Source organism: Apus apus, chromosome 21 (assembly GCF_020740795.1).
Source record: "Apus apus isolate bApuApu2 chromosome 21, bApuApu2.pri.cur, whole genome shotgun sequence".
Classification (NCBI taxonomy): Eukaryota; Metazoa; Chordata; class Aves; order Apodiformes; family Apodidae; genus Apus; species Apus apus.
In genome coordinates, this window is record NC_067302.1 from 6,292,037 (window position 1) to 6,306,500 (window position 14,464).

General features: G+C 46.0%; 1 protein-coding gene across 7 annotated transcripts in view; it reads left to right on the forward strand.

Moving 5' to 3' along the window:
• Window positions 1–9,877: 9,877 nt before the first annotated feature.
• ZMYM4 (zinc finger MYM-type containing 4) overlaps window positions 9,878–14,464 on the forward strand; it is a 40,051-nt gene continuing 35,464 nt past the window's right edge. For 4 of the 7 annotated variants that reach the window (XM_051637955.1, XM_051637953.1, XM_051637956.1 and 1 more), the window contains exon 1: window positions 9,880–10,150. In XM_051637955.1, coding sequence (XP_051493915.1) covers window positions 10,109–10,150 — 42 coding nt within the window. In that variant the 5' untranslated portion in view covers window positions 9,880–10,108. Of the gene's footprint in view, window positions 10,151–14,464 lie in introns of all 7 variants that reach the window. The other 3 variants (XM_051637958.1, XM_051637952.1, XM_051637957.1) reach the window with 2 other exon arrangements.

The window sequence follows — 14,464 nt, forward strand, 5'->3', positions numbered from 1 at the left end:
ACCTCCCGTGGATTTCAGCCCATCACACCCCGAGCTCCCACCCCTGCCTCCCATCCAGTTTTAGGTCTGGAAGAGCCGTCCCAAGGGAAAGCCACGTTTGCTCTGTTTTGCACAGAAACTGTCACTGTTGCGTTGACAAAGTATTGCCCATCGATCTCATAAATATTTGTGAAGCCAGAGGCAAAGCTGGACCTCATGATCAACCATCACAGAACCATTCCGGTTGGGAAAGACCCTTGGGATCACTCACCAAGGACAACCATCATCCCTACTCTACTAAATGAACTTCGCCGTGGCTTTAGATTTTTTAAAATAAAAATCTGCTCAATCTTTTTTTCCCCAGATCAGCCCCTCAGGCTGGGGGGCACCCACCACTGCCAAGTGCAGCAGAATGGAAGCCCCAGGCTGCTGCACAACGGATCCTCCTGGAGATGTCATCCCCTCTCTGCCAGCAGTGAGTGTTTCCACCACGAGGTGTCTCAGAGGTTAAAGCGTTGGAAGAAGGAATTTGGGACTGGCTCTGGCTGCACACAAACTGGCACTGCCTCCCCGTCACACCTGGTTGTGTCGGTTCAGGAAGCAACAAAAATAATGAGTGTAAAAGGGGTTGTTTCCACCTTTGTTGTGTCCCGAGTGTAAGTGAACTGTATTTTAGGGAGCTACTCATTGTTAGCACCCTTTGAAGGAAACTGGGAGTAGAATTTTGCTCCCAGTCCTGCCAAAGTCTGTACAACTGAACTGAAGCACACAACGTAGCTTTGAATCTCCCTGTCTCTAGCAGAGGCCAGGCTATGATCACACACTGTATAACTGCAATCTGAGTATTTATCCTGGCTTAAAATCAAAGAAATATATTGATGTCGTTGTGAGGGCTTGTACTAAAACTGACCTCTGGTAACAATCACTTGTTCTGGAAATACTCACACAAGGCAGCTGCTGTTCTCATATAAAAACAAACACCAAGGAAGAAAGCTTGAGATATTTTCTGGGTTGTGTCCCACTGTAAATAAACGTTGTGTCTGGGACTAGGAACTCCCCATGACAACTGTGATAACATTTGAAGCGGCTCCAAAGCACTTCTCCATCCTTCCTATTGATCCAGCTATTAGGATGGTTCATGCATCCATAATATTGAGTTTTATGGGGTCTGTTGGGAGAAGACAAAACGGAGGAAGGACTCAAGACCCTTCCCTGCCCCAAAATACTAACATCTAATTGAAATATACACCAGTGTTAGGACTTCTGAAGACTTTTCATACTGTCCAAGTGATCTACACAAGTGAATTGAGCCACATATGACTGAAGAGAGACCTGCAGGGCTTAGAGGAATGTTTGGAAGAGGGAATCGAGCTGGCACTGAGGTGTCTGAAGGTGCAAATGTCTCAGCTGCCACCAAGCACAGGGTAATCCTCAGGTAAGAAGGGGATGGATCTCAGCAGGTGGCTGATTTAGATTATTTTCCCCTAAACAGTTTCCTCATCCTATAAACATAAAAGAGTGACTAGAAGAAATCTGCATTATCTCTGTATTATTAATTGCAAATTGCAGGATGAAAGAGCAGTATGTGTCCAACCTGCTAATCAAGAGTAATTACCCCATGAGGTTCTCTAAGTGTCCTATGTACAAACAGTAAAATTGGATGAATCACAGTAACGTATCATTGCTAAAGAGCAATTCAATGTTGTGAGGAGATGCTGTGTCTGTGCTCCCTGGGCATTCCCTGGGCAGTTCTGACCAAGACGAAAACAGTTTCATGGCTGTTTACAGAAATTCAAGAATGTCACAGAACTAGAGTTGCTCAGGAATTTTAAAAATCAGGAAGCAGAAGTGGACAGGGAGATGGGAGCAACACCTGCTGGTGTCCTTACCCTGCTGCGGGCTCTGCTGCTCGTGCCTGTGCTGCACTTGGATGAACCTGACTGGAACAGCAGGGATTTCTGCAGAATGGTTTCATTATTCTAGGGCTGAACACAGTTTCATCAATAATAACATCATATTTTATAGAATTAAGGGAAAGTAAAATCCCTACAGCAACACCTGGTAGGTGAAGCATCGAGGCAGGCTGAGAAGAGCAGCTCAGAGTTCACAGCACTTTTCCTGTGGCTCCTGATGGTGAGAGTTCCCCTTTCCCTCCCTCCTGCATTGTTTTCAACCCTGCTTGAATACTGATTAAATCTGCTCTCCAAGAGGTTCTTCCTGTATACCATGACAAATATGCCCATAGGTGATTTGTTAAGCCAGAAGAGTGAAAGTAATGCAGGGCCAGGTAAGAGATTCCAGTGACAGGCGAATGCAGGGACTGAAAGATGGGAGGGAGGAGTTAATTGTCTTTGCACAGTGACATCAGTGGTTTCAGTGGATATAATCGTGATTCCTAGTGGGATAAAAGAGATTCAAATCAGGCTCAAGAGTCCACGGAGAAGGCAAGAATAGATGTTCAGGAAAATGTCTGAATGCTACTGACACCACAAGTTGACAGTTCTGCTGGAGACTGTGTTCTGTCAACCTGGAAGGGTTAAAGTTCAAGAGTTTTCATTTTTAATTTCTTTGAACTAATTAAGTTACTGAAATGTGTGAAGATTTTGACAGTGAAGATCCAAAGTAGCATCAAAGTCACAAAAGAGATAAGCAGAAAGAAACATTCTGCAGACCCCTGCAAAGTGCAGCAGGAAACTCCCCCTGTCACATCCCCTCTTTTCTCTTTCCCTTTCCCTCTTCTCCCTCCCCTTCCCATGCTGGGCAAGGAAGGTCACAGCAGGGATCCCTAGCCTGTTGACAATTACTTTGCACTGCTTAGCAGATGCAAGAACATTGCTTTACTCCCCAGTGTTTTTTCTGGCATCACTGTGTGTTCTGGTGTTTGTGCTGGTTGGTGAGGCTGGATGGGCATGACAAGCACTGGGCCTGTAAAAAGAATCAGTGGGATCACTGAACCCAAGAAGAAACATTGCACACTGCTGTTACAACCTGAGAAGTGCTGCACACTGCTGTAACAAGCTGAGAAGTACAACTACTTACCTTTCATACTCTTATGCAGTTCCCAGTGCCATTGTATCTGCCCATCTCATTGCCTTCAACATGTGTAACTTCATACTCTGGCTTAAAAACAGAGAGCTCCAAGATCGGGAATTGCTGTGACTTGTCCAGGACCACACAATCCATAGCAAGGTGAGAAGAGGAATCTGGTGTCTGGAGCACTGGAACAACTGGTCCTTCCCTCCAGTGGCTGCCTGTTTTCTCCTCTCTCAGCAGTAGCTGATGGTGCAGTGGGGCCTGTACACATTGTGTCTGCTGCAGGCACACTCGAGCACGCCAAGTCTGTCTTCCAAGAGGCTCCAAGAGCTCTTCACTTCCAGTGAAGTCAATTGGAGTTAAGGATGCTTACAGGCTTGCAGGAGCACTCAGCACAGTTGTACGACAAAGCCATGAATCTATACATTTCCTTGAGCTGTGGAGGGAAACAAGTCATGCATACCTAAGATGTATCCTGCTGCCCTACAGTTAACAGCTTCCATTTCTCTGTTAAGAGAATTTTAAATTTTGTCATTGACAAGAAATATGTGACAAGAATGGGAGGCAGCTGTTAAAGAGAATCCTGTTCTTCACTCCTGCAGACGAGGCAAATGCTCAACAGAAAGCAGAGACATCAGCTCTGCAGAAATACCAGCAGTTCTGGATGATACTTGGCTATGCAAAGAACGTAAGTGGGGCAGAAAAATGGAGCAGACTCACAAGGCTGCATTTCATCAGACTGCCCTGACTGCCTTCAAAATTTAAAACCTGGCCATGTCTCCTCTGTGTATTTTTTTTAATTCACTGTTATTTCCAAAACATAAACTCACACCAGAGGGAGAACATTGGAAACATACAAGAGATAACTGTAAGAAAACTGGAAACCCTTCTTTTTGTAACATGAGGATGGCAGAAGTTTTCAAGTAAACAGTTTTATTCTGCATTAATAAAAAGTGATGGAGTCACAAGATGATGTTAAAAAGCAGTAACCAGAGTTTGTAAGTGGGGACTCCTGTGTAACTTACAGTAAAGAATCAAGAGGAGGTCTCCAAACAACAGGAATGACCAAACAACAAGATTATTCATGTCATTTTTCAGTAGGTCTCAGAAGACAAAGATACTTTGGTAGTATCTTTTGGCAGATCTGCTTTAACATCAGGCAGTGGAATGGACTTCCCAGAGGGTTATAGGTCTGACAAACTGACATGTACCCCAGGCAAAATTTGTGACCTTGAGAACACTCAGATGTTGCGAAAGTCTGTAATTTCTCTTTTTTTTTCTTCTTTTTTTTTTCTTTTTTTTTCTTTTTTAATTACCTTTGACATCTTGTTATGGCAAATATTATCTCTGAACATCATGGCACTGCAATGCCCAGCTGAGCCTGCAAGCAGCCCGGAACAATGGCCCATTGAAGTCTCACTAATCTCACCCCATCTTACTCAGGGTGCTCAGAGGTGACAGCTTGTTGCCAACACTAACCCTTCCAACTGCTGATCAAAGCAGCACAGGGCTCAGTCACAGGAAGGAAGTTTATGTGGGGTAGGAGTTGAGATTTTCAGCGAAGGGAGAAGAGCAGGTGAAAAAACAAAAGCAAAGACAAAAGTGAAGAGAAAATTCATATTTCCTCTCTTGTGTTTTGACACAAGAATCTGCTATGAGGCAGGTACTCAACTTCTGTTGTGATAAAGTGGATCTCCACTAGAAAAACTTGCCAATAAATCTGTACTGGTAGCGTAAACAAGGTGTGAAGATAGCTGGAAAATAGTTAACAACTGTGTTAACCTACTGCAACAAAGATGAGTTTTCTGCCTGCTCTCTATGCTAACCTCCACCCAGGACCTGCTGTGGACTAGTTGCAGCAGTGTCCCCAGGATGTACCTGATGGCCTATAGTTAAGTAAGAAACACAATTCTCTTCTCCCTTGGAGTTTTGTGCTTCTGCCCTAGAGTTTTTCACAACAGATCACCCAGTACAAAAAATAAGCTTCAAAAGTACTGCAAGAAACAGTGACTTGGGGATGGTGTACTGGCAACTTTTAAGGCTACAGAGTAAAAAAGATGAGAGTCACTGACACAGAGTAGCATCAGCTGTTCACAGCACAGAATCAGATGTAAAACTCTAGGCACCACATTTGCACATGACGGTCACTCTGTTCAAATATTTCATGAAGTATGCAATTAAGTTCCTTCATCACTGTTGACTCCGTGATTTTAGAAATCCAGTGTGCTTATCATTATCTGTGTTTCGGGCTTATTTTTGCATTTCCACAGGGCTGCACAGTGACAATGAATGAAAACAATTTCCTTTGTATTTATAACTAGATTCTCTTTGGGGATCTGAGAACTGCCATATTTGGTGCACAAAAACTAATGTCTGGAATGTCTGGAAACAAAGGCTGTGTGTTATTTAGACCTAAAAAGAAAATGCAGAATAGATTTATAATTATTTTAAGTAGAATAAAAAGCATGATTGCACTGAACTTAAATCCTGGTCCAAATTTCACACACTCCCACAAATCCATCCAACTAGAAATTAACTTCATAAGTAATACTGGATCACTCCCGTCACAAAAAGGCACTATTAATTATTGATGATGCTTGTATTTTTTCCTAGATGTTTACATCTTTTCACCCTCCAGTTCACAGAGTGCTTTGGATAATGCAGCATGTACAAACCAAATCCCTCAGAGCTGTGTGAGTGACTATTCCACTCTCACCCTGCCTGCAGGACCTGCTGCTGGATGTTCTTATCAAGCAAAATACAGAGGGGCATTTGTTTGCACAAGCAGAGCTAGAATATTCTCTTTAGAGTTCAGCTTCCTCCTTTCATCCCACCCACCATCAGACACTTCCTGACATTCCTCCTGCAGGCAGAGCAAGGCAACTGCTGGTTGCTGTTGGTTTTTTTTTCCTTTTGCAACGGCTGCTCCTTCAGTAATCTGTGGGTGGTGGGGGAAGGGGATGTTATCTCAATAGCAAACACGGCCCAGCGCGTCTGGGATGTGAGGGGGAGTTTCAGGATGAAAACAGGCCTCTGCCAGCCCTCCTGCGTTTGTCTATCCGTGACTAAGCACGCTGAACGCGTCGCTTTTTAAAACTTGGCTTCTCTCTTTCCTTGATCTTTGTTTTTTCCAAACCTCCAGCTTCCCTTTGTCCTCGCAGCCCCGGGGACCTCGCAGAGGCAGGCTCCTGACATCACCAGTGCCAGGGAAATGCAAATCCCGCCCTGCTGCCGGCCACCCCATGTGCCTGGTGCCGGGGACAAAGCCAGAGCAGCTCCAGAGCTGCGAGACAATCCCACCTCACTGCTGGCCCTGGGACTGCCTGTCCCCCCATCTGCTCAGGCCCCAAAAGACTCCACTAGCTATTGTTTTTCCACTGAAACATTCATTGGTTTTACTTAGGTCATTATAGCCCTGCCTTGGAAGCGTCTGCAGGATTAGGCCACCTAAAACGAAGAGATTTCAGCAGTTCTGCCCATCTCGGGGTGCTCATCTCCCCCAGAGCTGTCACACCGCTCTGCTCAGGAGGTGCCTCCGTGTTCCAGGAACCAGCAGGGAGAGCAGGAAATAGAGCTGCCCAGATCCAAAGTGCCTTGCCTGTACCAGACTCAACCTTGTTCCCCAAACAGCCCCCTCTAAGCTTTGTACAGTCCTTTCTGTGCCACCAGCCCAGAGGTGCTGAGGACTGGGCTCCAGGGGGGCTGCAGGTCCCCTCCCAAAGCCTGGATGCTCCCTGAGCTCACTGGGCAGGCAACAAGATCACCCATTGTTATTAATTTACGTTTGGCCTAAAAGATGCAGCAGCAGCAGCATAAGCACCTGCAGTTCTCTGAGGAGAACCTGAGCTGGACCCGAGGAAGGAGTGCCTTCCTCCCAGGACGTGGGGCTGGCAGATCTTCTGGGTGATCTACATTCAGCTGTGCATGCCCCTGGCTATGTGGAAAGATCATTCATCCAGTTCAGTGAACTGCAGCCTGCATGTGAGAGGAGTTTCATGGTTTCCTTTTGAAATGTCAGTGTTTTCAAGATGAACAGCCTCATGCAGACTTGTGCAGCAGGATATAATATGGGCACTCCAGGGGTAAATTAAAAAGCAATTCAAGAACAATACTGTGCAACAATCTTATCCTTTCCCTGCCTTATCCAGGTATTTATCTAGGTCGGTTCTGCACTGGTCATCATCACATTATCTACATACTATATAGTGTCTTTTTTAGCCACATTAGTACACATACAGTTCATTTAGAGTCAAAAGTAAGTCAGGTCTCAACAAACTGGAAAACATCCTGCACTAGTTCAAATGCCCTATTTAGAGCACAGGCTGAGATACTTCTACAGAGCACAGCAGGGCTGATCTAGTTTTCAGTGCTCCACACTTCCTGTCCTCCCCTCCTCTGTCCACAGCATCAGCTCAAGCAAACCTCACACCAGGCACAGGTTTCAGAGCACATGGTTGCACTGGGACCTACTGTAAGGGCAGGATCTATTTCTAACAAAGTATTTTGTTTAGTGGTCTGGAAGCATTGCCAGTTCCATGCTGGAAGTTCAAGTATTTCCATCATCTCCCCAATTCACTTAGGAGAACCATGCAGTGAAATCAAGTTGTGTGTTCCCAGCAGCATGCCTGAACCACTGATATCACATTTTCATTTTACAAAATGCTACAGAAATGTACAGTGTAGCCCCAACAAATTGTAACACTTTTGTCTGGTCTTGAGATGCTACTGGAATTCTCAGGGTACTTGAGGCTCTTTAGAATGCCTGAGTGTGTGTAGCTTTGATTACATGCAAATACAGGTTTAATTAACACAAACAACTCCCCCTCCACACATACACTTTATAAACTTAACCCTGAACACGTGCACTACAATGCCTCAGCAACCAGAGGGAAACAAAAAAACCAGCAAGTTTGTTATCCTTAAGATCTTCATTCATAAACCACCCTCATCTTTTAAGGTCTTCCTCCTGACTTCTGAAGGCTCAGATTTCTCCACATTGTTACTAATTGTTTAGGTAACTTACAAATATTTATACTCGAAGAGGGCTATTGCCTCTTCTCTCTCTATCTCTCTCTCTGCATTTTCTGCCTTCCAAGGAAATCCCATTCAGCACCCCATGACCTGCCCATGCTCAGCACATCTGTGCTGCTGCTCTCAGGCTTGGGACAGCTGTGCCTGCACAGGGGCCTTTTGTCACAGCCCCCCTCCCCTGTGTCCTGCTGCCAGCTCGGGGCACCCACAGACACACCCGAGGGAACCTTGCCATGTGGCAGCCCTATATTCACACTGTATTATAATTTCTAGCTATTTAAAACCCAATACTAATATTAATCATATTAACATATTTTATTGTTACTACATTTTCGCCCATTTAAAGGAAGAAAACAGTCACTCTTTTCCCCCGTAGTTATCTAGGATAAAAGTACTTTTTGAATAATTATTAAATTCCACATCAAGCTCACAGTTTACACATAACATCTTTTGTCATTAAAAACATCCCAAATTCTTTACAAAATTTCACTAAATTACTCATCAACTAGAATTATTCTATACTGGAGGATGAGGATTCATGTATAAATGAAGAATATTATTTGTATCTTATTAAGTGATGACATTAATTATTTCACCGTCCTTGGAATGCAGTAATTTCAAAAGAGAGACCTGATGGGATTTCCTAAATAAATCCCAATATTCTGCATCCAGCATTTTGGACCAGAAGAAGAGCAGTGTTTATATAAGGATCACTTCATTCACCAATGAAATGCAGCTGCTTCTTAATACCACCCTTTAATTGTGCAAATCTGACAATCTAATTTATCTTTAGGACAAAATTTTAATTAGCAGTTGGATTATTTAAGTAGTAAAGAGAAGGGAACACAGTGTTCTTACCAACTGCTTGTGGGTGCTGGTGATGTTTCACATTGTTCACAACAAAAAAGGCAACAATCTTTATCTTACACAGATTTTCATATCTTTTTCTAAATAGGCCAATGTTTCACTAACGTTTTCAGTGTCTTAGTTATTGGGATGCATGCAAATGACAGGCCATATTAAAAAGCTTTAAATATTTAGGTTTTAACCTTGAAAGGTTACAAAATGCGACCTCGCAGGTACTTCAGGTTAAACAGATATAAATCTTCACAGAATCGTCCTCAAGAGTCTATAGAAACAACTCCTACATGAATGTTTGATCAACACCAGATGAGGCAAAATGTAGTCAAACAGAAACCACCCATTCCAACACTAAACATGTCTGGTTTTCATCTATACCAACAAATGTTAAATTAACTAAAGAATTACACAGTGGCTCGTTCATGAGTGATACAGCAGAGGCACAACAAACAAATCCCAGATCTCTATTCTCAGGATGGTTCCAATGAAGGGAAGAAATGTCCTGCACACCGAGGTGGCAGCGACACGACATGTCCCGACTCACCAGCCAGGCCGGGGCTGCTGCAGCGTGAGGTGCAGGCGGCTCGGTCACAGCAGGGCACCCCAGCAGGGCACCAGAGCAGGGCACCTCAGAAGGTCACCCCAGCAGGGCACCCCACCAGTCCCCACCTCAGACCACGCCACGAGGTCACAGGCCCTGCGGCCACCATGGGGCCACTCGAGGCCCGCCAGAGCCCGGCGCAGGGCGGGACAAGCCTCGCACCCCCCTCCCTGGGCCCTCCCGGGGGTGCCCACCCGGGACCCCCCTCCCTGGGCCCTCCCGGGGGTGCCCACCCGGGACCCCCCCCCCTCCCCGCCCCGGGGGTCCCCCCGGCCAGCCCCGGGGCAGCCCGCACTGCGCCTGCGCGGGCGGGGGGCGGGGGGGCGGGGCTGCGCAGGCGCGGTGCGCATGCGCGCTGCGGCCCCGCGCTGGGCTCGGCGTTGCAGCTTTAAGAGGATCGCGGCCTGGCGGGTGCGACCCCGCCCGCCCCAGGGACCCCGGGGCCCCGGCCCAGCCCCCCCGGCCGCGGCACGGCGCGGGGCCGGCCCCGGCACCCCGCCGACCCTCCCCCCGGCGCCCCCCCGACGTGTGGGGGGGAGAGGGAGTGACCCCCCCGGGCCCCTCGCCCCGGGCTGGGGCAGCTGAGGGGGGGGGGGACGCAACATGGCGGAGGCCAAGGAGGAGGGGCCCGGCCCCCGCGCCAGGGTGAGTGGGGGGCGTGAGGGGAGGTCAAAGGGGAGGGGTCAAGGGGCGGGGGCAGCGCGAGGCGGGGGCCGGGCCGCGGTGTGTGAGGCGCCGGGGGCGGCTGCCGACCCCCGGGACCCCCGTCCGGGCGCTCGGCGGGCGGGCAGCCCCCCCCCTGCAGCCCCCAGGGTCCCTGCTGCCCCGGCCGGCGCGGGCTCCGGCGGGCAGTGCTGTCCCCGCAGGCCCTGGCGCCACGCTGCCTCTCGGGGCTCCTCTGGTCTCCTCTCAGCTCTCAAGGAGAGCGTCCAGGCATCGTCTTCATCAGCGTCTCAGCATCACTTAAATAATAAACTTAGAGCTCACCGGGGTCCATCACTACCTTCGGTCTCCTTGTGTAAAACGCAGTGTTCTTGGTGGTCTTTTAAAATTTATTTCAGTTGTCCATGTGAAGCCATAGTGAGTCGTCAAGATGGCAGATCGATCCTGTTCTTAGGTAGTGGGGCTGCACCGCTGTGTGAGTGTCATTAGCTGTGCTCATCCTGAGGCTTGGGCTGGAAGTGGAGCGTGGCTTGGGCCATGCTCATCTACTTGAAGAAATACTTTGTATTCTAAACAAATGGAAGGTTCTTTGTGACCTGCACCTTGTATCCTCTGACTTGTTAAGCTGTGCTGTGAATAGTGTTGCTGCGAGGCCCCTTCTCTTTCCTGCCTGCTTTTAATCAAAAGCTTTCTGGTAGGAATGAGGTTAAGTCACATTTGATTTTGGGTGGAAGTCTCCACAGTCCAGAACAAGACACTGAGCTGTCCAGTTCCCTTTTCCCAAAGATGAAGAAGTTTTCCCGTTCTCCAGCCTTGAGAAAGACAAGAACACCAGCTCAAGTTTTCCATTCCTATGTGTGAGAGAAGTTTAATTTGCTGAATTTATTTCAAGAGAGGATGAAACTTGTGATTTCAGTGAAACAAATTGTTACTAAGCAGAAAAACTGACCTTTGGGGTCTAGCTGGAGGACTTGCACAGACATAGTTTGGCTGCTCTGCAGTTGTGGAAATTAACATCATCACTGGTTTGTCAGAGACCTGTGTCTTTCAGACACTTGCACTCACTTATGCACAAACTCAGTTTCTGCAGAATTGCTCACAAAATTATAAAAATATGTAAGCTTTTGGGGGGTCGAGGTTTTGGCTGCCTGCAAGGAGGTTAAAGCCAAGTGGCTGCATGTAAGACAATAACCTAAGAAATCTTAAATGAAACTTCATTCACAGTAAGTGAAACGTGAGTGGACATAAGGAAATACTTTGCACAGGCAGAAGTTGGAACAGGCTGCTCAGGGAGGTTGTGCAGTCTCTATCCTGGTGTCTTCTCATCTCTTCATGCTTGTTGCCTTCATAAGCTCAATTAATCTGTCAAGTTACCAGGTATTACCAAGAGCAACAAAAAAACCCAAAGGTTGCTTCTTTTCTTCTTAAGCTTGCCAATTCTCTGCGAAGGAGTAACAAAAAAGTATCATCAAGTTGGTATGATCTTCATTGAGCTCAGGAAAAATCCTGTCTCAGTTGGTTGGCTGATTGATCATCCACTAGGTGGTAAGTCCAGGAGGCTCCATCTGTCCTTGCTCCACACATCCCTGTACACTATGGAAATCCTCTTGTGCTGTTGGCATTGGCAACAATCTCCATTCCTGCAGAAGCAGAGAACTTTGGTAAAATTTAGGGGTGATCCAGGAAAGTGGCAGTTGCTCCAGGGGAGTTAGTAAGGAAAGAGGAAACACAGCTTCAAGCTTGAAGGAGGAAAATACCTTCCAGGTCCCAGGTCTGATAAGTTCATCTCAGCTGTGCCAGAAAGGCTCCTGTGAGATTTTAAAATAAAGAGTAGCACCAGAGTGCTGTTTTGTGTCAGTGTGTGATCTTCAACTCTGAGAGGTGAATCCTCTCATCTTCTTTCCCCTTTCCCAACACCAGCTTATGCATCAGGATGTTCTTGAGGAACATGGGGAGAAGTGGATCCGTCTGGCTTCTTGAATGACCGATGGAACCTGTGAAGAGTGGGATGAGCATCCCATAAATACAACACACTTGTGTATCTGCCTATAAAGCCAGAATTAATGAAGTCCTGAAAAACTTGCACGTCCCATTTCTCTTCCCTGTAGGACCTCAGTTCCCATTCTGCTGGAAGTTAAAACGATGGATATTTCAAACCCTTTGCCGAAGGATTAACGAGCGTTTCTTATAAGAAACTGTTCCTTCGTACATCAACAATAAAGACTGATATAATAATTTCTTCAGAGAGGAACTCAGCAAGTGCTGGTGTGTTCAGAATTGCTCTTTTCAGTTTTAAAATCTTTTGCAAATACTCTCCCAGAAGCACATACGCTGAAAATGGCACTTTGCAAACCCCACTGAGGAGCCGTCACCATTTCCCAGTTCGATTCACCATAACAAGCAACAAACTAGAAAAGTTTTTGCCAGTGCAAGACTGACATAGAACTGTGTCCAATTTTGGTTTTTAATAGTATCTGGAAAGTTCTTATGACAAAATTGTTATTTTAGAAATGGTTAGTTTCTGCCCCAAATCAAGCCATTTGTTTTCTACAGAAGATACATCAACGTATTTAGTTTTTTGTGCTTGCTGAGTTATGTCAAGATGAACGTGAGAGATGTCTACTTGTGTGTTTATTTAGTTTATGAAAACATTTGTGGCACTTTAGCTTCTATCTAAGCACTGTCTTGAACACTTTCTATTTTTAATAGAATGATCATTTATTTACAACATTACTCTGTCAACCCATTGAACTAGAGAGGACACTGGGGTGTACAGTGTTAACTGCTGAAATTGGACACTTGGGTTCCTGGAAGTTCATTTGGTGTGAAGAGGTGAACACCTGAGTGTCTGCACCAGTAAACCAGATGTTTGAAGATTTTTAATTTTGCATGGCTTTAATTAAAAATTGAAGGAGATAAGCTCATTTAGAAAGTTTGGTTACTGAACTACTCTTGAACGGTGCAAAGATGATGAAAACAGTTCTTTGCAAAGGCTTATGCACCTCTCCAAGGAGGCTTTGATGTCACCATCTTTGAATTCAGCTTCTGAAAATGCACATAATGGATCTCAGTCTTTTACATTAGGACTTTTCACGCTGTATAAAATACAGAAGTTAAGGAAGCTCTTTGTGCCCAAGGCTTGTTGCATGATGAGGATAGCGGAAATTATTTCTGAAGCCTTCTCTGCTGGGGCAGAAGAGGTTGATGGGCAGAGTACACCCACAGGGTTGGGGTGTTTTGGTTACTTGTCCAGTGGTAACGTAAAAAAGAGAGTGAGCAAGAGTCAGTCTGGGAAAGTAACTTGAGGATGAAATGAGCTCTGTTACTGGAAAGGTCCAGAAGAGTGTTTCATGGGTGCTGTAGGTGTGAGACCCTGATAAACTTAATCCTTGTATGTTGCTGATCCCAGAAGCAGTTAATTTATTTCTAGAAGTTCATACCAGGCTGAAGCAAAAGCCTCATGACAGTTGAGTTTGAAAGAGATTGAAATCTGTGCTCTGGAACCGTATCAGGAAAAGGGAGACTGATGGAAGTGTGGAGTGGGCTGCACGTTGGTGCTAACCACTTGACCTAGAGCAGGTGACCTGTAGCCATGCTCTTTTCCATTAACTCTGACTCTCTGGAAGTGTACTCAGAAATTTAAATGGCAATACAAAGTTTCAAAGACTGTAACTTTGCTTTACCAAACTGGTACTGATCCAAACATTGCATACTGTGTTCTGCCTTTTCTCTGAATACTGACTGAAGAATGATGAAAATGTTTTTAGTTTGGGTTGCCATATTTGCTGCCTCTCCTTTCAGTAATTTCACCCTTCAGTTAAGTCTCTTCTAAGTTTCTGCACCTTCTGAAGTTAACGACACATTTATCAGGCAGTGTCTGCTCCAGGAATTGATAAGGCTGGTGTTTATGGCTATTGCAGAGGGAATGCTATGAGTGGTATGCAGAAAGGCTCATGCTTATACTTATTCCTATAGAAACCAAGGTCACTGCTCAATTTCTTGTGTGCCATGAGTGAAAGGGTGTAAAAGGGTCACACCTACGGGGAGGAGGGACAGGACAGGTGACCCAAACCTGATCAAGTGTTCCATCCCATACATGCCATGATCAGTTTAGAGCTGAGGGATCAGGAGGGTCAGTCTCTCTTCTTCCATGGCCAGCATCCCAGGAGGACTCTATCCAGTCTTCTGTCTTTGATCCCAATCCATGTGTTCTTTAATCCAGTTCTCATCTCCTGCTGAGTCCAGCCTGGGACTTTCCCAGTGCCTGCCCTGTAGTGTCAGTGGTGACATGATCAT